General features: G+C 41.7%; 1 protein-coding gene across 1 annotated transcript in view; it reads left to right on the top strand.

Annotated features, from left to right (window-relative positions):
- Positions 1-25,548, top strand: part of csmd1a (CUB and Sushi multiple domains 1a) — a 115,287-nt gene that overhangs the window by 50,706 nt on the left and 39,033 nt on the right. Inside the window, exon 3 of the mRNA XM_065021040.1 lies at positions 2,433-2,627. Within this exon, the coding sequence (XP_064877112.1) occupies positions 2,433-2,627 (195 nt within the window). The remainder of the gene's footprint in view (positions 1-2,432; positions 2,628-25,548) is intronic.

Genomic DNA, 25,548 nt, shown 5'->3' with positions numbered 1-25,548 from the left:
TGGTAGTCATTCAGAACCATGATATCAATAGCCTTAGTAAAAATGGTAGTCATTCAGAACAATAAATGCAATAACCCTAGTAGACAATGGTAGTCATTCAGAACCATGATATCAAACACCCTCGTAGACAACAGTAACATTTCAGAATCATGATATCAATCGCCCTAGTAGACAATAGTAGTCATTTAGCATTCAGGACCATGATATCAATACCCTAGTAGTCAATAGTAGTCATTCAGCATTCAGAACCATGATATCAATAACCCTAGTAGGCAATGGTATTCATTCAGATTAATGATATCAATAACCCTAGTAGACAATGGTAGTCATTCAGATGAATGATATCAATAACCCTAGTAGGCAATGGTATTCATTCAGATGAATGATATCAATAACCCTAGTAGACAATGGTAGTCATTCAGATGAATGATATCAATAACCCTAGTAGACAATGGTAGTTATTCAGATGAATGATATCAATAACCCTAGTAGACAATGGTAGTCATTCAGATGAATGATATCAATAACCCTAGCAGGCAATGGGAGTCATTCAGATGAATGATATCAATAACCCTAGTAGACAATGGTAGTCATTCAGATGAATGATATCAATAACCCTTTTATAACAATGATTTAAATATCCTTAGTAGACAATGATAGTCATTCATAACCATGATATAAATATCCCTAGTAGATAATGGTAGTCACTCAGAATCATGATATCAATAACCCCAGTTGACAATGGTAGTCATTCAGAACCATGATATCAATAACCTGGCTAAAATGGTAGTCATTCAGAACCATGATATCAATAACCTGGCTAAAAATGGTAGTCATTTAGATCCATTATATCAATAATCCTAGTAAAAATCATTGTCATTCAGAACCATGGTATAAATAACCCTAGTAGACAATGGTTGTCATTCAGAACCATTATATAAATATCCCTAGTCAACAATGGTAGTCATTCTAATAAAACAGAAGAGGTCACAATTGGAGGTGTTGCAAATTGTGCTGCAGTTATTACCTCATGCCCATGAGCTCTTGAGCCCATCCACCACTAAACCAACACATACACTAACCGACACACTCAGACACACGCACATGCACACTCACACCCTTTAGGTATGTGATACTAATGATCTCCCGTTGTTAAAAAGGAAGACACACATGCTGGCTGTTAGCCTAATCAGTCTGTTTTCATTCAAGTTATTTTACAACATCAGGACCACGGTAATTAGCACTATTAAATTAATAAAGTTGGCACTCCGATACCTGCAGACATCAATGTCACTGTGTGTTTCTGTCACTGTGTGTTTCCCTCGGCTAACTGTGTGTGTGTGCACAGTATGTGTGTGTGTGTGTGTATGTGTGTATTAAAGAGAAGAGAAGGAACATACACTTTCTTCTTTGCCCCAAAGCCTTGCTCTAAAGTCACAGAAAAGAGGATTCCTGTATGTTCTGACTGAATTGAAGATAATATCCTCCATGATCAGACACACTTTTACTATTCCCTTCTTTCTTATTCTTCTTATTATATTTTATTAGTAATAAGAATCATCCCCCAGCAAATCCACTGAGAACTGTTGGCCTGAGCATTAGTTGGCTGGCTGACACACTGGAATATAATGGGAGCAACCAGCGATGGCTAGCTGTATCTCTATTGGTCGACTCTCACAATCCTCTCTCTCTCGCTCTCTGTCTTTCACTCTCTCGCTATCTCTATATATATATATATATATATATATATCTCACTCACTCTTTCCCTGTCTCTCTCTTCTATATACATATATATCACTCTCTCTTTCTCTCTCTTACTCTCTCTAGATCTTTCCCTCTCTCTCTCACTCACTCTTTTTCTTTCTCTGTCTCTGTCTCTCTCTAACTCTCTGAATCATATATATCTCTTCTTCCTGTGTCAGTACCTTCTCTATCTTTTTGAGTCTTTTTTTCACTCAAATACTGCACACATTTCTCATTTTTCTACAGTATCTTCTTTCTCAGCCAGTATATGGTTATCTTGTCTTGCTCTCCCAGCATGAAGCTAAAGCTGAACCCAACCCACCGAGCACAATGTGAATGCCCTTGGCTGTTTCCACTGTGTCCCTACCTTCAGATGTGCAGTCAAGTTCCATGTGAATGCAGCACTGAACTGCATGTAATGGCAGTGAGGGAGCCACTGCCATTTTCCGCCTTGCTTGATACTCAGTTGAGTTGAGAAACATGAGAAAGAAGGAGGGATGGAGAGAGAAAGAGGGGGAGAGAACGAGGTAAGGAGGGAGGGAAGGAGAGAAAGAAGGGGAGAGAGAAAGATAAATAAAGGGAGAGAACGGAGGGAGGGGGAGAGAAGCAGAGAAAACCAACCATGTTTAATTTCTTACACAACCGGGTACTTAATGCATAACGACTGTCTCCCCTCTTGTCCCCATCAGAACTGCAGATCAGTGCCTGTGGAAACCCTGGGGTACCTCCCAAAGGCATCCTTGTCGGGACACGCTTTAACGTGGGGGACAAGATCCACTACAGCTGTGTAACTGGGTACGTCCTGGATGGGCACCCCCAGCTCACCTGTGTCACCAATGCGGAGAAGGGTGCCGTGTGGGACTTCCCTGTGCCCATCTGCAGAGGTGAGAGTCCATGCCCTGGCCTGTTAGTGTGTGTGTGTGTGTGTGTGTGTGTGTGTGTGTGTGTGTGTGTGTGTGTGTGTGTGTGTGTGTGTGTGTGTGTGTGTGTCATAACGTCAGTGACAGCTGCAAACTAACGATATGGGAGTGTCTGTAGAGATGGTAGGCTGTGTGTATGGCAGATGTGTAATACATTTGTCCAAATGTGGTTGTGTTTCCTTTGCGTCTGTGAGTGTTCATCTGTGAAAGTTTCTGTGTGCATGTCTGTGTCCCTTTTGTGTTTTTGTGTAACCTTTGGATGAGGAGAAAATGTGTGGGTGTGAGAGGGAAAGAGAGTGAGAGAGAGAGACAAGGAGTACATGCATGTGCGTGGCCAGGTATCTGTCATGTTTTTGCACACCGTAAGAGAGCGTTCTAACTATGTACACCATCCTATCATCTGGATAGTCACAGTGGATAGTTTTATTAGTTTTGAAAAATGTTCAAACAGTTTATTGGTAACATTTTCCAGTATGTGAGAACTCATACACTACATGACCACCAAGAGTATGTGAACACCTGCTCTTCAGACATCTCATTCCAAAATCATGGGAATTAATAGGGAGTTGGTCCCCTCTTTGCTGCTATAACAGACTCTGCTCAACTGAGAAGGCTTTCCACTAGATGTTGGAACTTTGCTGCAGAGACTTGCTTACATTCAGCCACAAGGGCGTTAGTGAGATCAGGCTCTGATGTTGGGCAATTAAGCCTGGCTTGCAGTTCATCCCAAAGGTGTTCAATGGGGTTGAGCTCAGAGCTATGTGCAGGCCAGTCAAGTTCTTCCACACCGATCTCGACAAACTATTATTATTATAATATTTTTTGTAGTACTTTTAACCCTTTTTCGTGATATCCAATTGGTAGTTTGTCTTGTCCCATCGCTGCAACTCCCCTACCGACTCAGGAGAGGCAAAGGTCAGGAGCCATGCATCCTCCAAAACACGATCCTGCCAAGCCGCACTGCTTCTTGACACACTGCTCACATAACCCAGAAGCCAGCTGCACCAATGTGTCGGAGCATACACCGTCCAGCTGGCGACCAAAGTCAGCTTGCATCCCGGCCGGCCAAACCCTCCCCTAACCCGGACCACACTGGGCAAATAGTGCGCCGCCTCATGGGTCTCCGAGTCTGGGATCGAACTGCGATGCAGTGCCTTAGACCGCAATGACACTCGGGAGGCCACTCGACAAACTATTTCTGTATGAACTTCGCTTGCACAGGGGCATTGTCATGCTGAAGCAGGAAAGGGCCTTCCCCAATCTGTTGCCACAATGTTGGAAGCACGGAATCATCTACAATGTCATTGTATGCTGTAGCGTTAAGATTTCCCTTCACTGGAACTAAGAGGCCTAACACGAAGCATGAAAAACAGCCCCAGACCATTATTCCTCCTCCGCCAAACTTTACAGTTGGCGCTATGCAGCATTCTTCTGACATCCGCCAAACCCAGATTCACCCATCAGACTGTCAGATGGTGAAGTGTGATTTATCACTCCAGAGAACACGTTTACACTGCTTCAGAGTCCAATGGCGGTGAGCTTTACAAATCAAATCCAACTTTATTTGTCACATGCGCCGAATACTATAAGTGTAGACTTTACTGTGAAATGCTTACTTACAAGCCATTAACCAACAGTGCAGTTAAAGAAGAACATATTTATCCAGTAAACTAAAATAAAAAGTCATAATAAAAAGTAACATAATAAGAATAACAATAACAAGGCTATATACAGGGGGCACCGGTACCGAGTCAGTGTGTGGGGGTACAGGTTAGTTGAGGTCATTTGTACATGTAGGTAGGGGTGAAGTGACTATGCAAAGATAATAAACAGCAAGTAGCAGCAGTGTACAAAAGGGAGGAGGTTGTCAATGTAAAATGTCCAATGATGATTATATTAATTGTTCAGCAGTCTTATGGCTTGGGGGTAGAAGTCGCTGAGGAGCCTTTTGGTCCTAGACTTGGTAGCAGAGAAAACAATCTATAACTTGGGTGACCTGGAGTCTCTGACAATTTTATGGGCTTTCCTCTGACACTGCCTATTATATAGGTCCTGGATGGCAGGAAGCTTGGCCCCAGTGATTTCCTTGGCTGTTCGCACTACCCTCTGTAGCGCCTTACGGTCAGATGCCGTGCAGTTACCAGGCGGTGATGCACTTATTGATGAAGCTAATGACTGAGGTGGTGTATTCCTCAATGCCATTGGATGAATCCCAGAACATATTCCAGTCTGTCCTAGCAAAACAGTCCTGTAGTGTAGCATCCACGTCATCTGACCACTTCCGTATTGAGCGAGTTACTGGTACTTCCTGCTTTAGTTTTTGCTTGGAAGCAGGAATCAGGAGGATAGAATTATGATCAGATTTGACAAATGGAGGGCGGGGGAGAGCTTTGTATGCATCTCTGTGTGTGGAGTAAAGGTGGTCTAGGATTTTTTTTCTCCCTCTAGTTGCACTTGACATGCTGGTAAAAAAAAGTGGTAAAACTGACTTAAGTTTGCCTGTATTAAAGTTCCCGGACACTAGGAGCGTCGCTTCTGGGTGAGCATTTTCTTCTTTGCTTATGGCCTTATAGAGTTGGTTGAGAGCGGTCTTAGTGCTGGCTTCGTTCTGTGGTGGTAAATAGACGGCTATGAATGAAACAGACGGTTTTTACGAGCTACGCACTTCAGCCCTCGCGGTCCCGTTCTGTGAGCTTGTGTGACCTACCAATTTGCAGCTGACCCGTTGTTTCTCCTAGACGTTTCCCCTTCACAACAGCACTTACAGACTGGGGCAGCTCAAGCAGGGCATACATTTGACGTACTGACTTGTTGGAAAGGTGGCATCTTATGACTGTGCCACGTTGAAAGTCACTGAGCTCTTCAGTAAGGCCATTCTACTGCCAATGTTTGTCTATTGAGATTGCATGGCTGTGTGCTCGATTTTATACATCTGCCAGCAACAAGTGTGGCTGAAATAGCTGAATCGACTCATTTGAAGGGGTGTCCACATACTTTTGTATATGTAGTGTATTTCAGAGCGGCATCTATAGAAAAGGCTGTCTCCTCTGCCACTGTGAGTCAACTGAGACGGCAGTTCGACACAGAATAGAATCACAGTTGTGAGAAGACAGGAGATTTTCCATAAGAGCTGTGGAAAGTTATTCATAAACCACGACATTATCAGCATATAGGAACACACACACATACATCATCAGCATATAGGAACACACACACATACATCATCAGCATATAGGAACACACACACATACATCATCAGCATATAGGAACACACACACATACATCATCAGCATACAGAGGAAGAAGCCTGTGATCTGCTGCACTTGCTTTAAACACATCCAGATTTATTGTTCCTGTGTTGGGGCCAATTATAATGTGCATTATCCATGACCGTTTTCAAATAAGAGCCTCTTCATAGACAGCCGTGTGCCTCCGCCTGATATGTCCTTCATAATGAGTCTGAGATGAAAGCAACATGCATCATCTTGCCTTTCTGTCTGATGCACACTGGATAGAATTACCAGTTAGCCCCAGTCAATGGAGTAATTGCACAATAAGTATTAATGTTACCCCTCCCTCTGGCAATGCAACGCCATCCTACAAATAAGTGCATATTAAAATAAACCATTAAGTGATCCGTAATTGAACAAGGTTGTTTATAAAAAGGTGAAATGAAACAGAAATTGGTTGGAGTAGCAAGCCTGGACCGTTTCACTGAGTGACATTGGAAGGGTAGAGGGTCAAAGGGAAAATAAACTCAGATCCATCGGCATTACGAACCTATTATCTGTGTCGGCCTATGGTCATTCAGCATGTGGTTATGAATAAGCACAGAGTAAAGTGAGGCTGTGGTCAAAAGTAGTGCACTATAAAGGGAATAAGGTGCCATTTAGGATGCAACATAACAGGATGTTAAATATACTGTATACTGTACAATACAATCATTTTCATGTTGTCCTCATGACATTGGTTGTGAATAAGTTATTCACTTTGTAGTCCATTCTTTCTGCCTTTCAATCACTCTACAATCCTTCAGGGTGACTTCTGGTAATGAATAAGTACTAAGTGACTTTAGCTCAGTGGAATGTCATGACAGAAGTAAAGTGTCAATCACAAATCACATACCGTATGTGTTCAGGAAGTTGTGTGACACAAAACTGAACCGTAACCTACATGCTCTTAATAGATGCTCAGCATGTAATTTGTTGTCCCAGATCAGATCATGTGATACCTCTTTACATCTGGAATTCAATCACCAATAATTTCCTGTTTAAATAGAAGACGAACTCAAAATGGCCTCCAAATCTTTAGTAGAAGGCGGGAGGCCATCGGTTCCATCACAATCGGCCGGGTGAATTATCTCGAGTAAAGCAATTTATGCATAACCACAAGCAAGCATTCAGAAGATCATCTAGAAATGTACATTCTGACTGGGGCTTGTGCTCTTTGTATATTAGTGGGCCAGGGAGCCACTCGCTGAGGGCTAATGTGATGAGAATCTCAATGGCTGATCTGCTGCCTGCCAAGACCCTGGCATCGGTACAAATTGATTTTTTGCAGGCATTCTTCAACCCTCAAATAGAAATGAGAGACTATTTTGCTGAGTTGAAGGCCAACTACCCATTCCCTGGACATTATAAGATGCGCATTTGCCTTGCATGAATGTTTGAGGGGGGGAAAGTAATACGTACACTGACAAAACTCCAAATTAGATTGGCTTGGATTTGAATGGGAAATACACACTGCTGTGTGTGTCTGTGTGTGCTCTGTAAAAAAAGTTTCAACCAAGTACTGTATTATTAAGTAACTGGCTCCACAGTCTTTTTTTTGGTTACTCAACTTTTTGGTCAAAGTGCTACCTAAACTTAATATGTTTAGTTGGCCCAAACTTAGCTCCAACATGAGAAAACGTACACATAAATGTAATCAACTTAAAATGGAGTGTTTGCTCAAATTGTCTCATAATGTTCATTCAACTAGAAATTATTACTTGAGCATCTTATCCCCCCCCCCAAAAAAAAGACTATAGAACTAGTTACACAAACACAGTGCTTAAAACATACAATATTTTCAACAAGTTGACATATATGATTATATTGTGCGTGTTCATATATACAGTAATTAATATTCAACATGTCCTCACCTCGGATTTGAACTTACAACTCTTAATTCACAGCAGTGGCGATTTTAGCAGGTAAATCTTGATGGGCCAAAAAATTCAAATGTGGGATGCATTCCAGCAAAGCCACTAAACTACACAACACTAAACAATACATGAATTGCACTACACCACTGCTACACCTGGCTATCAGCAAGCCTTGTCTGGCAGCGAAACAGTTCATTCAGCCTCATTTACTGCCTTTAAAAAAATCATAGCTGATATGGCTGACTTGCTGAAAGAAATGTGGTTTCTACTGACTTTGAAGATGTACAAACTATGGCATAAGAGGATGACAAGCGGATAAGAGGCAATACGTCATTTCGATTAAGACATTAATGCGCGAGCTAGCACGGACATAGTCAATATAACTATTTGTTCAGCACCTTTGAAATGTACAGGGACAGAATTCAGAAATGGGCCGTTCTTACAGTATTCTCCCTGTACACCAAGTTAGAACCGTAAGATAAATGAAAATCTAATCAAAGTTTATTTGTCACGTGCGCTGAAAACAACAGGTGTAGACCTTACAATTAAATGCTTACTTACAGGCTCTAACCAATAGTGCAGAAAAAGTATTAGGTGAAGGGGGCATATAAGCAGACAATGAAAGCTCTTACAATATTTGATGATTACATTTCTCAAAAAGAGGAGCACCACCAAGGCTACATGACCACCACTAAGTCAGAACAGTAGGCAAAATTAAGAGGTGAAAATAGACTAAATTATAAGGGTGAGGCACATGTGCTGCTAACAGATTACTACACAGCATACATTTAGTGTTACTTTCTTTGCTACAGTATACATATCTCATTTATGCAGAAACATACAATACATTTTTGGACTCACCTTGTTGAGCTGTGCTCACTTAGACAGGAATTTGGCGCGGCAGTCTTTGTGGTCAAATTTTGTCATCAAACTTTGTCATCAAAGTCTGGATTTACTCTGGATTTATGGTGCTTTCAAGACAACAGGAAACTCAGAAAAAAAAGTTGAATCATGATGACATCAGCGATCTTCAGGTCGTAGCTCTAGAAAGAGGCCCAAGTTCCCGATTTACAATTCCGAGTTGGATGAAAGTTCAAAATGTATTTTCCCAGTCATAGCACTTGTCTTGAACTCACTAAAGTCAGATTTTGCAATTCAGAATTAGCAGTTGATTTGAGAGCAGCACAAATCATGCTTCATTGACAGTATGGCCAATGTTGAATGTTTATAATTTTAAACTAGGAAAAGAGACCCTTAATCTTAGCAGGCTAATAGCAGGCTAATGATTGCTTTGCAATGCTTGCAGTTGATTCCTTCCAAACCACTCATTGTTGAATTTGCAATTTCCAACTTGTTGAGTAATGTTTATGTCCAGTGGCCCTGATACACTGATACATTTGATCTAGAATTTCTCTTCATATGACAAGGATTAAAAAGGATTTGCCAGTAGATTGTCGACTTGATGTTGTCCAATCAAAGTCCAATCAAAGCTACTGTAGATATAACGTGATCATTTTATCTTTGGCCAATGACATTGAGCCTTCTTGGATGGGCACTTCTTATGTAAATCTATGGCAGCACCCATAGAGCTCTACCCTTAGACTTGGCGGTGATGGAGTGTACCCATGAGTGACTGTCACGCCCTGACCTTAGAGAACCATTTTATTTATCTGTTTGGTTAGGTCAGGGTATGATGTGTGGTGGGCATTCTATGTTTTGTTTTCTATGTTTCTTTATTTCTATGTTTTGGCCGGGTATGGTTCTCAATCAGGGACAGCTGTCTATCGTTGTCTCTGATTGGGAATCATACTTAGGTAGCCCATTTTCCCTTTCAGTGTGGGTAGTTGACTTTGTTAGAGGCATCATAGCCCTGTTAAGGTTCACGGTCGTGTCTTTGTTTTGTTGGCGACATTTACCTAAATAAAAAGAACATGTACGCTCGCTGCGCTTTGGTCCACTTATTCCTTCCAGGAAGATGACAGTGACAGAACACTGTGCCAATCACGGCGCAATGCTCTGTATTTTCTGCTGGGTTGCCCAACCACAACAGAAAGCTCTAAGCTAGGCTGAAACACCTGCATTTTGGAGAGGCCTTACTTAAGAAAACAAAAAAGAGACCATGTTTGTATGCAGCTTTATTAACTCAATTATGTTTATTTTTTTTACATTGTTTGCAAACTAATATGCGACAGGTATTAATGCCAAAATAGCATGCAAAACAGGCAAGCCCCCCCCCCCCCCAAAAAAAAAAAGAAAATGTGGGGTTCAAAACTTCCCTGAATGACAGGTCACCACTGTTGTTACGCCACCATTACTGTATAAATGAACATGCACAATGTCAACATGTGTCAAATATGTGCGTAGAAAACATTGTATGATAAAAGTACGGTATGTGTAACCAGTTGCACAGCCTGTTTTAATTAAGATGCCTAAATTATAATTTATATTTATGAGACAATTTTAAAATGACTGAATGCTTGCCAACGTTTTGGCCGACTCTTTTTTCAGGTAACACTTGGACCGAAAAGTTTAGTAAACTAGAAAGGGCCGTGGAACCAGTTACTTAATAATAATTAGTTGAAATAACTGAATTTGTGGGTGTTTTTTTTACAATGCAAATTAGCATCATTTACTTACCATTTAATGCACATTTCCTCTATTAAAACAGTGGGAGCACCCTTCGTGCTTTACAGAATGATTTAGTGTTTGCATTCCATCTAAAAAACTGTAGTCAAGGAACATTTTGTATTTAGTCCTATATAAATGTCAGTGCAATGTTAAAATGTTAAAGTACAGTTTAATGAATGCACACACAGCTTGATGTTTGAAAGCTTAAAACAACTTTAGTGTAATGGGATCCTTTATAAAGCATGATATCATTTACATGCAGTTTAGTGTGAATGCTATGACAAACATTTTTATGAATACCAGAATGCAAGTCTAATCAGTGCCCCACACCTTCCAGTTAATTATTAATAATTGCCAACGTGACTGAAGTCATGGCTCCAAAAACGGTCAGTAGATATTTCTGTTTAACAGTTCTAGTTAACACTTTAATGCTGTTCTATTTACTATAGAACAGTATTTAATTTGTTTCGAGAACAGTTTTAAAATCCAGGCTGCCCAATTCTGACATTTTGTCACAAATTGGTCTGTTTGACAATAATTGGGAAAAATATCAGAATTGGTCTGCCTGTGTAAACGCAGCCTAGGATGCCTATCTGGAATCTTCATGAGTGTGTGCTGCAAATCTGCCAAGCCTGAAATAGCATTTCTCTCTGTTAAACTTTGGCGTCAAATCAAATCAAAATGTTATTAGTCACATGCCAAATACAACAGGTGTAGGCCTTACAGTGAATTGCTTACTTACGAGCCCCTAACTAACAGTGCAGTTTCAAAAAATACGGATAAGAATAAGAGATAAAAGTAACAAGTAATTAAAGAGCAGCAGTAGAAAATTAACAATATGGGGGTGCCGGTACAGAGTCAATGTGCGGAGACACCGGTTAGTTGAGGTAGTATGTACATGCAGGTAGAGTTCATTAAAATTACTATGCATAGATGACAACAGAGAGTGGCAGTGGTGTGGAGAGGGGGGGGGGGGGGGCAATGCAAATAGTATGGGTAGCCCTTTGACTAGATGTTCAGGAGTCTTATGGCTTGGGGATAGAAGCTGTTTAAAAGCCTCTTGGACCTAGACTTGGCGCTCCGGTACCGCTTGCTGTGTGGTAGCAGAGAGAACAGTCTATGACTAGGGTTTAAGGCCTTCCTCTGCCACCACCTGGTATAGAGGTCCTGGAAGGGCAGGAAGCTTGGCCCCAGTGATGTACTGGGCCGTTCACACTACCCTCTGTAGTGCCTTGCGGTCGGAGTGCGAGCAGTTGCCATACCAGGCAGTGATGCAACCAGTCAGGATGCTCTCGATGGTGCAGCAGTAAAGCCTTTTGAGGATCTGAGGACCCGTGCCATATCTTTTCAGTCTCCTGAGGGGGAATAGATTTTGTCATGCCCGCTTCACTCAATCTAGGTAGGTTGAAAAAATACATAAAAAATCCCAGTATTTATTTAAAGACATGCTCCAGAACATTGGTGGCTACTACTTTTTTTTTCAAACCTCCCACTTTGGGCTTGATGTTTCAATTTATTGTTCATACATACATAATCTATGAGCATAATTACTGTCAACATTGCAGTAATATCTAACAATTCACAGCAATACACAAACATCTAAAAGTAAAAGATTGGAATTAAGAAATATAAAAATATTAGGACGTGCAATGTTGAGTGACATTGACTGACATACAGTAGAATACAGTATATGCATATGAAATTAGTATAGTAGTAGGTAAACATTATTAAAGTTACTAGTGTTCCATTATTAAAGTGACCAGTGATTCCATGACTATGTAGATACAGTAGGGCAGCAGCCTCAAGGTGCAGGGTTGAGTAACCCGGTGGTAGCCGGCTAGTGATTGCTATTTAACAGTCTGATGGCCTTGAGATAGAAGCTGTTTTTCAGTCTCTCAGTCCCAGCTTTGATGCACATGTACTGACCTCACCTTCTGGATGATAGTGGGGTGAACAGGCTATGACTCAAGGTGGTTGATGTCCTTGATGATCTGTTTGGCCTTCCTGTGACATCGGGTGCTGTAGGGAAGGTAGTTTCCCCCGGTGATGCATTGGGCAGATGTGTAGGTGTAGGTGTAGGTGTCTTGGAGTGCAGGCAGTGTGACCCCTAAGACCGCATCACCCTCTGGAGAGCCCTGCAGTTGCGGGCGGTGCAGTTGCCATACCAGGCGGTGATACAGCCCGACAGGATGCTCTCAATTGTGCATCTGTAAAATGTTGTGAGGTTCTTAGTGGCCAAGCCGAATTTCTTCAACCTCCTGGGTGAAACATTTCAGATTGTCAGTGATGTGTACGCCGAGGAACTGAAGGCTTTTCACCTTATCCACTGTGGTCCCGTCGATGTGCATAGGGGCTGTGCTCCCTCTGCTGTCTCCTTTGTTTTGTTGACGGAGAGGTTTTTTTCCTGGCACCACTTCGCCAGGGCCCTCACCTCCTCCCTGTAGGCTGTCTCGTCATTGTTGGTAATCAGGCCTACTACTGTTGTGTTGTCTGCAAACTTGATGATTGAAATGGAGGTGTGCATGGCCACGCAGTCATGGGTGAACAGGGAGTACAGGAGGGGGCTGAGCACGCACCCTTGTGGGGCCCCTGTGTTGAGGATCAGCGTAGTGGAGGTGTTGTTTCTTACCTTCACCACTTGGGGGGGGTGGCCCGTCAGGAAGTCCAGGACCCAGTTGCATAGGGCGGGATTCACCGTCAGTAGATCTATTGGGCCAGTATACAAATTGAATTGGGTCTATGCTGTCAGGAAAGGTGGAGTTGATATGATCCTTGCCTAGCCTCGCAAAGCACTTCATGATGACAGAAGTGAGTGCTAGGTGACGATAGTCATTTAGTTCAGTTACCTTTGCTTTCTTGGGTACAGGAACAATTGTGGCCATCTTGAAGCAAGTGGGGACAGCAGACTGCAATAGCGAGACTGGTCTGCGCATGCTCTGAGGGCGCGGCTATGGATGCCGTCTGGGCCGACAGCCTTGCGATGATTAACATGCTTAAATGTCTTACTCACGACGGTCACCAAGAACGAGAGCCCACAGTCCTTGGGGGGGCCGCGTAGGTGGCACTGTGTTATCCTCAAAGCGGACGAAGAAGGTGTTTAAATTGACCAGGAGCAAGACGTCGGTGTGGCTGGTTTTCCCTTTGTAATCCATGATTGTCTGTAGACCCTGCCACATAAGTCTGATGGCTGAGCTGTTGAATTGCGACTCCACTTTGTCTCTTAACTGACATTTTACATGTTTGATTGCCTTACGGATGGAATAACTACACTTTTTGTGTTCAACCATATTCCCAGTCACCTTGCCATGGTTAAATGCGGTGGTTTGTGTTTTCAGTTTTGCACGAATGCTGCCATTTATCCACAAATTTTGGTTTGGGTAGGTTTTAATAGTCACAGTGGGAACAACATCCCCTATACTCTTCCCAATTAACTCAGTCACCGTGAAGTTCATCAGGGAGTGTATAGGGGATGTTATTCCCAACTTCATGGCTTCAATAACAGGGGTTAGTCGTACTCCCCCGGTTATTCCGAAATCACACACAATTGATAACAGTATATGGAAACACCAAAACTGAAATAAATGACAAAAAATCAACAAAAATCAACCCCAACTCTAACCTCCTCAACCCCTACTGAGAAACTATTTACAATTTTCTATTTTTCTATTACTAGTTTTTTATTGCAGCTTTCAGGTAATAAAGCTTGGGCTTGCAGGTTCGAGTGGGCTGGAGCCTGTGGCAGAGAGAGTTGGTGAGGCCTGTTGTGAATCCGTAAAATCGTCATGACAGTGCTGCTGTACAGGTATAGCGAGAGCCCTAGGGAGGTTTTTTAATCTGCTCAACTCTGCTTTTCTAGTTCTGCTGTGCTGGGGTGACGACATCCTCCAACGGTATTACCAGGCATTACTGTCAATACTTGTCATCCAACTAACCGTACCTTATACCTGGAATCCCATTTCCCATAAATCAGCTCAACCCAGTCCTAACATCCACAGGCCTGGACAAAAACAGAAGTACTACATACACAACTGCCAAATCAATGCCACTTTTTGGTAACGGGGGACAAAAGTAAAGTTTGTATCTGGACACCTCCCAGCTAGGCTTTCAGGATGTTTGAAACCCTCATAAATAAAGAGTGAGTGAGTGAGTGAGTGAGTGAGTGAGTGAGTGAGTGAGTGAGTGAGTGAGTGAGTGAGTGAGTGAGTGAGTGTGTGTGTGTGTGTGTGTGTGTGTGTGTGTGTGTGTTTCTGTGTTTCTGTGTTTCTGTGTGTGTGTGTGTGTGTTTCTGTGTGTGTGTGTTTCTGTGTGTGTGTGTTTCTGTGTTCAGTGTAGTCGCAGATACCAGAATGGTAAACTGGTCTGATGCAAAGCAGAAATGCATGTTGCTAGCCTGGCCCTTCCTACAGATGTAGAGGCAGGTTCAGTATACCACAGTAACATTTTGGCTATAAATATGCATTACATAACACTGGCATCAAAGCTGTTCTTCATCCTGCTCCATGCATTAGAACAATTGTCCAGTATATCTGGAGTAAATGACAAGGTTATAATGGTAGGTGCAGTTACATATATAATCGTAGCTTTCAGAGATTATATAATAGATTGAGAGAGTGGATGTGTGAGGGAAAGCAGTGAAATGACGAGCATTGGAAATAGTTATTTTTAGCCAATTACAGGCTGATTTGAATGAACCAAATGTAATTCTTTCTGGACCATACTTTGAATGGTTCCACAACCATGATACTCACCCTGACTTGTCTTGTGTAGATTTTGATTGTCACTAATTCTGCATAGTTTACATGATGCCAATCCCTAGCATCAACTTAAAGGCTGTGGTTAGATCAATTACATTTACCGCCTAAAATTAGCTCTCTTTCAGTCAGACGGAATTCCTTGATGTGTATTACAACAGTGATAATTTGACATTCCGAATCTGAGCCCGAACGACAAGCTGTTGATGTAGCTAGCACGTCTTTAATTTTGATAGCCCGATTTGTGCATTGTCAAGAAGCTGAAATCAGCCGACATTTGGACTTAAAGAAGTGCACCACTTCTCGCGTTTCCCCGTCTCTAAGCTCTGAGGCCCTGACAGCCCAGCGACCACCTGCTTAACAATGTAAATCCCATAGCTTTTTAACAAGCCTGTTTAAGCGGGAGCTGACATCCACACCATAAATGCAGCAACCCAACATAGCTGAGGAAGCATGCATTTAGACTGGGTTGGCTGAATGTGTCTCACGCGGTCTGTACTGCTAAATAATTGTGACATACAGTATGATTTATCGGTAGGGCTCTAAATTTAAAAAATCTGAGTTAGCACTGGTGCTCCCAACTTTAAAAAAAGGTAGGAGCACAACATTTAATCTAGGTGCACCAGAATGAATATATGTTTTTCTATTGATTGCGATATAGCTTATTTGGCCTACTGTATATGAATTCACAGCCCATCACGGCTGAAACAGAGAAGTACCTACTGCAGCCAGTTGTTTTGCTCTACCCTTAAGCAGGCCTGAAATCTCAAGGCCACATACATTGTTTGTGTATGTGTGCTGTTGGTGAGATCACCTGTCTCACCGCAGTAGCTACCAGGTCGACCAGGGGTTCATGTCGAGCAATATACAAGTCTTTGTATGTACTGCAACTATGAACCGCACACACAAACACACTTTCATGTGCTGATGCCGCCTGGGTTTGCACTTGTCCTCCACATAGCTAATCCAGTACAGCTGTGTTAACTGTCTCTGGCCTACCCTCTGGACACATCATTAAGTAATTGCTCCCTATAGACATACTCCTATATTGAACCCAACAGCTGTTTACTAACTATATTGGAACAGGGAATGGCACTCGCCACATGGTATGACAATGAGAGTAAATGAGTTGTTTCTGTATAGAATAAGGGTGATGAAGTGTCCAAAATACAAAAGCACAAAAATGGCTCATATTCACTGACTCACTGAGTTCTACAGTTTGTTAATCATAATAATACTATATAATATACTGTGTGCCATTTAGCAGATGCTTTTATCCAAAGCAGGTGTAAACAAAGTAAGCATTTCACTACATCATTTACACCTGCTGTAACCTGTGTATGTGATGAATACACTTTAATTTAATTCGAAAACGACTTCATGCATGCATAGATTTTACGTACGGATGGCCACGGGAAATCAAATCCACTATCCTGGTGCAAGCACCATGCTCTATGAACTGAGCTACAGAGGACCACATGTTGTGTGTTCCAAGACAATACACTATTAAGAGCAAAGATACAGGGTCTCCTAAGTCATATTACTTTCCCTATTGGTTATTTTGTTTTCTGAACTGAATTCATTTCTCTATTGTATTACTTATCTAGTGGTTAGGCTGAAAATCACAGGTCAAAGGATACTGGACTATTCTACCACAATGAACAGTGAATATTCCCTTAGAAAAGGTGCTTCAATGGGCTCATCCACTCTCTTTTTCTTCCTAGTTCCCCTATAGTGTTCTTGGCCCTGCTACTCAGTACTATTAACCAATGGTAATTTAGAAGCGTTGGACTAGACTGGCACATAGGAATGTTGGCAGGCATTCACCTCCACCAGCCTCAAAGAGCTAACAAAGTTTGCGTACCATATAGCACACTATTCCCTATGTTGTGCACTACTTTTGACCAGAGCCTTGGAACAGCCAAAGAACAAATACCACACCCTTGAGAGAGAGAAGAATCAGTCACCATCACTCACGCTCTTGTAAGGAGGTGATCCTAATCTTCAGATTGCTATCTATATGTGTCCAAATAAACTTAGATGAAATCATGATTTCGATAATGACGTTGATGTACCAGGCGCCTTTGAAAGATCTGCAATCGATTTAACCATGTTTTGGGGACATAGTCATGTCACTGTCAATACTCAACAGTGACATGAATATAATATTGGCATGGGTGATGAATGTCAGACATTGAGGACAGAGTACTCAGCACACCCCAGTGTAGAGAGCCCAGACAGGGATATATTAAGCCAATTATACAGAGAAGGAATTAGGAAATGGGCAATGTGTGACTCGGCCAGGGTGGGACTTCGGCCAGAATTCTCCCAATCTCCCTTGCTTATATCAACTCTACAGATCCTTGGGCCAAAGTAAGTAAGACCCCAATTATACTTCCTAGTACGAGAGAGGTCACCGTCACTTTCTCTCCGGTTACACCAAGTATTCTTTTATAGTATACCCTAGTGTTGGAGATTATCTTGTGTACTCTAAAGGTCTTGGTCCAAAGAAAGAGATCCATCCGTTTAACATCCTTGTATGAGAGAGGGGACCCTTCCAATCCGAAGCATACATTACCTCCAGATACAACGGCAAGCTTGATTTTATAGTATACCATGGTGTTGTAGATTATCTGGTGTGCCGAATCCTTTCGTCATAGTGTTACGGTGCAGCTTGACGACTGGCAGCACAATCAGAAGCACAGAAAGAAGATGCATGATGTAATGTGTTCTGCGCGATCGTGTTACGTCCTGATACTCACCGTGTAATGGATCTACTGTTTCCATTGCGCTTTGTGGGTTCTGATTCTGATTGTCACTGGCTAATGTCACTGCTGCTGCATGGTGCTATTGACAGTTCTGAATGGCGTGCTGCTCCCGAGATCTTCTTTATTAGATAGGAATGAATGTCACAAGGAACAGAAACAGGAAATTTGTTTTAGTATGCAGTATTGTTGTCTCTGGAGGACTGGGTTGGGAGAATACATTTAAAAAATACTGGGGCCGGATATTTGTCAGGTCGTTTACGGGAAGTGTTGGCATGTCTTTGTTTGTTAAAAACCTCAAACCCGGTTTAATAATAATTCAACGTCTACCTGAACAAACCCTCTTCCCTCTCCTGTGAAAGAAGCCTGTTCAGCCAGTTGATCTATTTATAAGTAAGACCTTATGACAGTGAGGCATTATATTTAGGGCAGTTAATATTAGACACAAAGCGACTGGCCTGACAGAACTTTGATCATGGCCCTGGAACAAATCCATACACCGAACTATTCTCTCTCTTTGTCTCTCTCTGACACTCTCTCTCGCTACTCCCCCCCCCCCCCTCTCTCTCTCTCTATCACTCTATCACTCTCTCTCTATCGCTCTCTGTCTGTCTGTCTCACCATCAGATTAGTGTTACCTTGGGTGCTCTAAAAATGCTTCTGGGTTTACGCTTAACAAATTGCCATTGTCCATTATCTTCCTCTCCCAGTGCTGTAGTATATCCTTCCTGCCTCACTGGCCTCAAACACTATATACGATGAGAGCTGTGCTACTGTCTGTATCCATGGTGATAACTATAAGTGAGGGCCTGTTTAAAGCCTGGGTAATTATGACAGATGCATGTTTTATCAGAGAGCATCAGCGTTAGGATTCAGGCAGCTAAACAGCATATGCATACAACAGGCCTTTAGCTGATACCCCCATGGTTGGAAATGCACAGTTGTAGAGAGAGTAATGTAGTAGGTTACATTCACATTTATCAGCACTGCTCCCAAATGACCTGTCAGCAGAAGTTTTGTTTCTGGTGCCTTATTTTTGTTTCAAGTTAATTGCTTAGATGGATTCTAGAATCCTCCCTTATTGTTCCAATCTGCTTTCAGGGACAATTTCTGAGAATCGTAATTTCAGCATCTGTAGATGGAGGGTTCAGAGCAATGCTGATGTAAACTAGAGGACTCATTAAGACACTAATTGGTTGAGGATGTTCAGGATAATGTCCAGAAATGGTGCCCTCATTTGAGGCTTTATGCTAGAAGGGCACATTTAAGCTGGGACAAATAAATTGGCTTAAAATGCGTTCTGTGTTCCTGTCCACATACTGTTAAAAACAACTCTAAAGACTAACCAGGCAAATTGTTTTTCCCTATTACTCACAATCCTCCACTTTGATAATGCGAACATGTATGAGTAAGTCTAAATATGTTAACAGATACAGTATATACTGTATGTAACAGAAATATATTATCAGACCCACCTTTCAATGTCTACCAAAGTTTCATTTCACATACTTTCACATCAGTTGCAGGTATGTTCAGGTCATAACCTTATTTCACTTTTCTAAAAATAATCTCTCAATCCACTTCATCTCCCACCTTTAAACCCCTTTACCCCGCTTTACGCCCCCCTCCACCCCAAACTTCTCTGAGGTTCCTTTGTTCTTCCTGCCCACAGTTGATGCTTGGGGACAAGGGGATGTTGACAGTTTAATGCTAGGCTTGCCCACGCCGGCTCCCTCTTTGGCTCTCCTGTCAGAACCTCACCTGTGGAGCACGATCGCCGTGATGAGCCTGGCTTAGAGCGGGATATTAAGCTTTTAAACAGGTCACTCAAACATACCATCAAATGTGTGTGTTCTCCATCTGGTTTACTTGAAGTCTAGAGGGATAAAATGGAGGGGGAAAGAATATTTTACATTTAAAAGTCCAGAAGAAGTTCTAGTAAACCGGTGGATCGTTTTACTTACAGCATACTTAGATATACTTGGGAGGAGTTGCTGTTTCCATAGCAACATTGCTAACACATGCCTCTTTGAGGATGGCCTTCCTATCACTTTAAGAGCTGCTATTTCACATTCAAGCGTTCATGCACAATACGGCACACCAGAAAATATCACTCCCAATGTGCACATTAAATATTGATGTTCTATTTTGGATATTAAAACCCACATATTAAACATTGAGGGCACGTGACTACTTTCAAATGTGCTGTGGGGTAAAGATAATTACACAAATCTTTTTTTTTTTTTTTTCATTTGACTTACAAATGAGTCCCTTAAATAAAATATGTTGGAAAACGAAAATGTTAGTATGATAAGCTTGGCACTGTGTATCTTAATTTTTTATAAAAAATACTTCTGCATCAACTTAATGCGTTATGATATGACGCACAACTAAAAAGCATTGTATAATTAATTAATGAACCTGAGTCGGGGATGTGCTTATAAAGGCTGAACAAACAAACACAGCTAATGTTAGTTTATATGTGCTTGTGTAGCCCATACCACAATACTTAATGTTTCCTACATTTTAAATAGCATATACAGTGGGGCAAAAAAGTATTTAGTCAGCCACCAATTGTGCAAGTTCTCCCACTTAAAAAGATGAGAGAGGCCTGTAATTGTCATCATAGGTACACTTCAACTATGACAGAAAAAACGAGAGAAAAAATTCCAGAAAATCACATTGTAGGATTTTTTTATGAATTTATTTGCAAATTATGGTGGAAAATAAGTATTTGGTCAATAACAAAAGTTTATCTCAATACTTTGTTATATACCCTTTGTTGGCAATGACAGAGGTCAAATGTTTTCTGTACGTCTTCACAAGGTTTTCACACACTGTCGCTGGTATTTTGGCCCATTCCTTCATGCAGATCTCCTCTAGAGCAGTGATGTTTTGGGGCTGTTGATGGGCAACACAGACTTTCAACTCCCTCCAAAGATGTTGTATGGGGTTGAGATCTGGAGACTGGCTAGGCCACTCCAGGACCTTGAAATGCTTCTTACAAAGCCACTCCTTCGTGGCCCGGGCGGTGTGTTTGGGATCATTGTCATGCTGAAAGACCCAGCCACGTTTCATATTCAATGCCCTTGCTGATGGAAGGAGTTTTTCACTCAAAATCTCACAATACATGGCCCCATTCATTCTTTGCTTTACACGGATCAGTCGTCCTGGTCCCTTTGCAGAAAAACAGCCCCGAAGCATGATGTTTCCTCCCCCATGCTTCACAGTAGGTATGGTGTAGGTATGGTGTTCTTTGGATGCAACTCAGCATTATTTGTCCTCCAAACACGACGAGTTGAGTTTTTACCAAAAAGTTATATTTTGGTTTCATCTGACCATATGACATTCTCCCTCTGCAGGTCATTCACTAGGTCCTCCCATGTGGTTCTGGGATTTTTGCTCACCGTTCTTGTGATCATTTTGATCCCACGGGGTGAGATCTTGTGTGGAGCCCCAGATCGAGGGAGATTATCAGTGGTCTTGTATGTCTTCCATTTCCTAATAATTGCTCCCACAGTTGATTTCTTCAAATCAAGCTGCTTACCTATTGCAGATTCAGTCTTCCCAGCCTGGTGCAGGTCTACAATTTTGTTTCTGATGTCCTTTGACAGCTCTTTGGTCTTGGCCATAGTGGAGTTTGGAGTGGGAGACATTGCACAATTGGTGGCTGACTAAATTATTTTTTGCCCCACTGTACTGTACATATGATAGTGTCGAACATAAGTATGAGCATTATACATTTAGGTCAAGCTTATGACTCCATAGGAAGGCATTGTTTTGTAGCCACAGTTACTGTTCCATTTATTGTAGTCAGAATCATAAAGATGGATATATACAGTGCATTCGGAAAGTATTCAGACCACTTCAATTTTTACACGTTTTGTTACGTTACAGCCTTATTCTAAAATGTATTTAAAAAATGTATTAATCATCAATAGACAGTACACACAATACCCCATAATGACAAAGAGAAAACAGGTTTTTAGAAAATGTATAAAAAAAATAAAAAAATAGAAGTACCTTATTTACATAAGTATTCAGACCCTTTGCTATGAGACCTGAAATTGATCTCAGGTGTATCCTGTTTCCATTGATCATCCTTGAGACATTTCTACAACTTGATTGGTATCTACCTGTGATAAATTCAATTGATTGGACATGATTTGGAAAGGCACACACCTGTCTATATAAGGTCCGACAGTTGACAGTGCATTTCAGAGCAAAAACCAAGCTATGGGGTTGAAGGAATTTTCCATAGAGCTCCGAATATGTTGAGGCACAGATCTGGGGAAGGGTACCAAAAATGTCTACAGCATTGAAGGTCCACAAGAACACAGTGGCCTCCATCATTCATAAATTGAAGAAGTTTGGAACCACCAAGACTCTTGCTTGAGCTGGCAGCCCGACCAAACTGAGCAATCGGGGGAGAAGGGCCTTGGTCAGGGAGGTGATCAAAAACCTGATGGTCACTGTGGCAGAGCTGCAGAGTTCCTCAGTGGAGATGGGAGAACCTTCCAGATGTCACGTTCTTTCAAAATCGAACCCAGAAGCAGACCAGGACAAGGAGAGTAGGAAGAAGGTGAGTATTTATTTACAAGTGAATGTGAATGGGTAGATATATCCAGGTGGCGTAGCGGGCAGCGGTGGTGAGTTGATGGGAGTAAATAGGTGGATCCAATGGGGTAGCGGAATCCTCCTCCGACCAGGCGGGAATGGGGTAAATGATCCGGGTGAGTAACTGAAGACAGAACAAACGGAGGTAAGTTTAAGGCAAGCAATACGTAAAAAACAACAAAACAAATTCTATCCAACTTGAGGCTGATACTATGGCACAACATACTGTTCATGGCTAACGATCCGGCAGGGAATGGATGTCAGGTCCGGGCTTATGAAGAGGAGAGATGATGATCAGGACCAGGTGTGCAGATAGCTGATGGGATACAGGTGCGGGTAATCAGAACTCCCAACTGGCTACATTGCGCGGCAACCAGACAGGGTGCGTTCCAGGACTCCGGAAAAACACTCCAGGACAGAACACAGGCAAAAAACAGACTCAGGAAACGGGATTCGTGACACCAGAAGGACAACCATCTCTGCAGCACTCCACCATTCAGGCCTTTATGGTAGAGAGGCCAGACGGAAGCCACTCCTCAGTAGAAGGCACATGACAGCCCGCCTGGAATTTGCCAAAATGCACCTAAATGACTCTCAGACCATGAGAAACAAGATTCTCTGGTCTCATCAAAACACGATTGGACTCTTTGGCCTGAATGCGTCACGTCTGAAGGAAACCTGGCATTGCTCATCACCTGGCCAATATCATCCCTACGGTGAAGTATGGTGTTGGCAGCATCATGCTGTGGGGATGTTTTTCAGTGGTGGGGACTGGGAGACTAGTCAGGATCGAGAGAAAGATGAAAGGAGCAAAGTACAGAGGGATCCTTGATGAAAACCTGCTCCAGAGCGCTCAGGACCTCAGACTGAGGGCGAAGGTTCACCTTCCAACAGGACGACGACCCTAAGCACACTGCCAAGACAATGAAGGAGTGGCTTCGGGACAAGTCTCTGAATGTCCTTGAGTGGCCCAGCCAGAGCCCAGACATGAACCCAAATGAACATCTCTGGAGAGACCTGAAAATAGCTGTGCAGCGACGCTCCCCATCCAACCTGATAGAGTTTGAGAGGATCTGCGGAGAAGAATGGGAGAAACTCCCCAAATACAGGTGTGCCAAGCTTGCAGTGTCATACCCAAGAAGACTAGGGGCTGTAATCGCTGCCAAAGGTGCTTCAACAAAGTACTGAGTAAAGGGTCTGAATACTTAGGTAAAAGTGATATTTCAATCGTTTTTTTTTGTTGTTGACATTTGCTAAAAGAATTGTCCTTAAATGGTTTTGTGTGTAGATTAATGAGTGAAAAAACAACTATTTAATCAATTTTAAAATAAGGCTGTAATGTTTTTTAAATCAAAAAGGCATAAAAGGCACATCTGAGCAACCTTATTTGCAGGTGCATGGCAACAGTTGAACAAAAAGGAAACCGCACATTACTCTTGATAGTATCACTGATGTTAAATAAGCTTACATATCGGCCTCACGGCCTTCGTCAGAGCTTTTATGAATTTTTTAAAATTTGGACCCTCATGTATACCTAGCCCCACCCACATCCGTTCCACACATCGAAGGGGGTTGGAGGCAAATGAAAAACAAATAAGTGCTACCAAATATAACAATATGCATTTCAGAATAAGGCTGTAACTTAACAAAATGTGTAAAAAGTCAAGGAGTCTAAATACTTTACGAATGCATATAATATACGTATATGTAGCTACTACTTCCATATTGTATGCACAGTTCCTTCAGAAAGTATTTACACCCCTTGACTTTTTCCACATTTTGTTGTGTTACAGCCTGAATTTAAAATGGATTGACACTGAGATTTTGTGTCACTGGCAATACCACATAATGTCAAAGTGGAACTATGTTTTTAGAAATGTGTTATGGCATGCCTAAATATGTTCCAAAGTTAACATTTGCTTAACAAGTTACATAATAAGTTGCATGGACTAACTCTGTGTGCAATAACACACATGATTTTTAAATGACTGCCTTGTCTTTGTTCCCCACACATACAAGTATATGTATGGTCTGTCAGTCGAGCTGTGAATTTCAAACACAGATTCGACCACAAAGATCAGGGAGCTTTTCCAAGGCCTCGCAAAGAAGGACACCTATTGGTAGATTAAAAATAAAAATAAAAAGCAGACATTGAATATCCCTTTGAGCATGGTAAAGTTATTAATTACACTTTGATTGGAGTATCGATATGTACCCAGTCACTACAATGATACAGGCACCCTTCCTAACTCAGTTGCCGGAGAGGAAGGAAACTGCTCAGGGACTTCACAATGAGGCCACGGAGTTTTATAGCTGTGAAAGGAGAAAGTTGAGGATGTATTATTCAACAATATAGTTACTCCACAATACTAACCTAAATGACATGGTGAAAAGAAGGAAGCATGTACAGAATATAAATATTCCAAAACATGTATCCTGTTTGCAATAAGTCACCTAAGTTGAACTGCTAAAACTGTGGCAAATAAATTAACTTTATGTCCTGAATATATAGTGTTGTGTTTGGGGCAAATCCAACACAACACAACACATCACTGAGTACCACTCTTCATATTTTCAAGCTTGGTGGTGGCTGCATCAATAACAATAACCTAAAACACAAGACCAAATATACACTGAAGTTGTATAGACAACATTGAATGTTCCTGAGTGGCCGAGATACAGTTTTGACTGAAAAATGGCTTGAAAATGTATGGCAAGACTTGAAAATGGTTGTCTAGAAATGAGCAACAACCAATTTGACAGAGCTTTAAAAAGTCAAAAAAAATTATAGTTTTCAACTATTGTAATCCAGGTGTTCAAAGCTCTTAGAGACTTACCCAGAAAGACTCACAGCTTTAATTGCTGCCAAAGGTGATTCTAACATGTAATGGGATATCTCTGTATTATATTTTCAATAAATGTGCAACAATGTTTAAATGCGTGTTTTCACTTTGTCATTATGGTGTATTGTGCATAGA

Source organism: Oncorhynchus nerka, linkage group LG7 (genome assembly GCF_034236695.1).
Source record: "Oncorhynchus nerka isolate Pitt River linkage group LG7, Oner_Uvic_2.0, whole genome shotgun sequence".
Classification (NCBI taxonomy): Eukaryota; Metazoa; Chordata; class Actinopteri; order Salmoniformes; family Salmonidae; genus Oncorhynchus; species Oncorhynchus nerka.
This window is presented reverse-complemented; position numbering and strand designations above follow the sequence as displayed.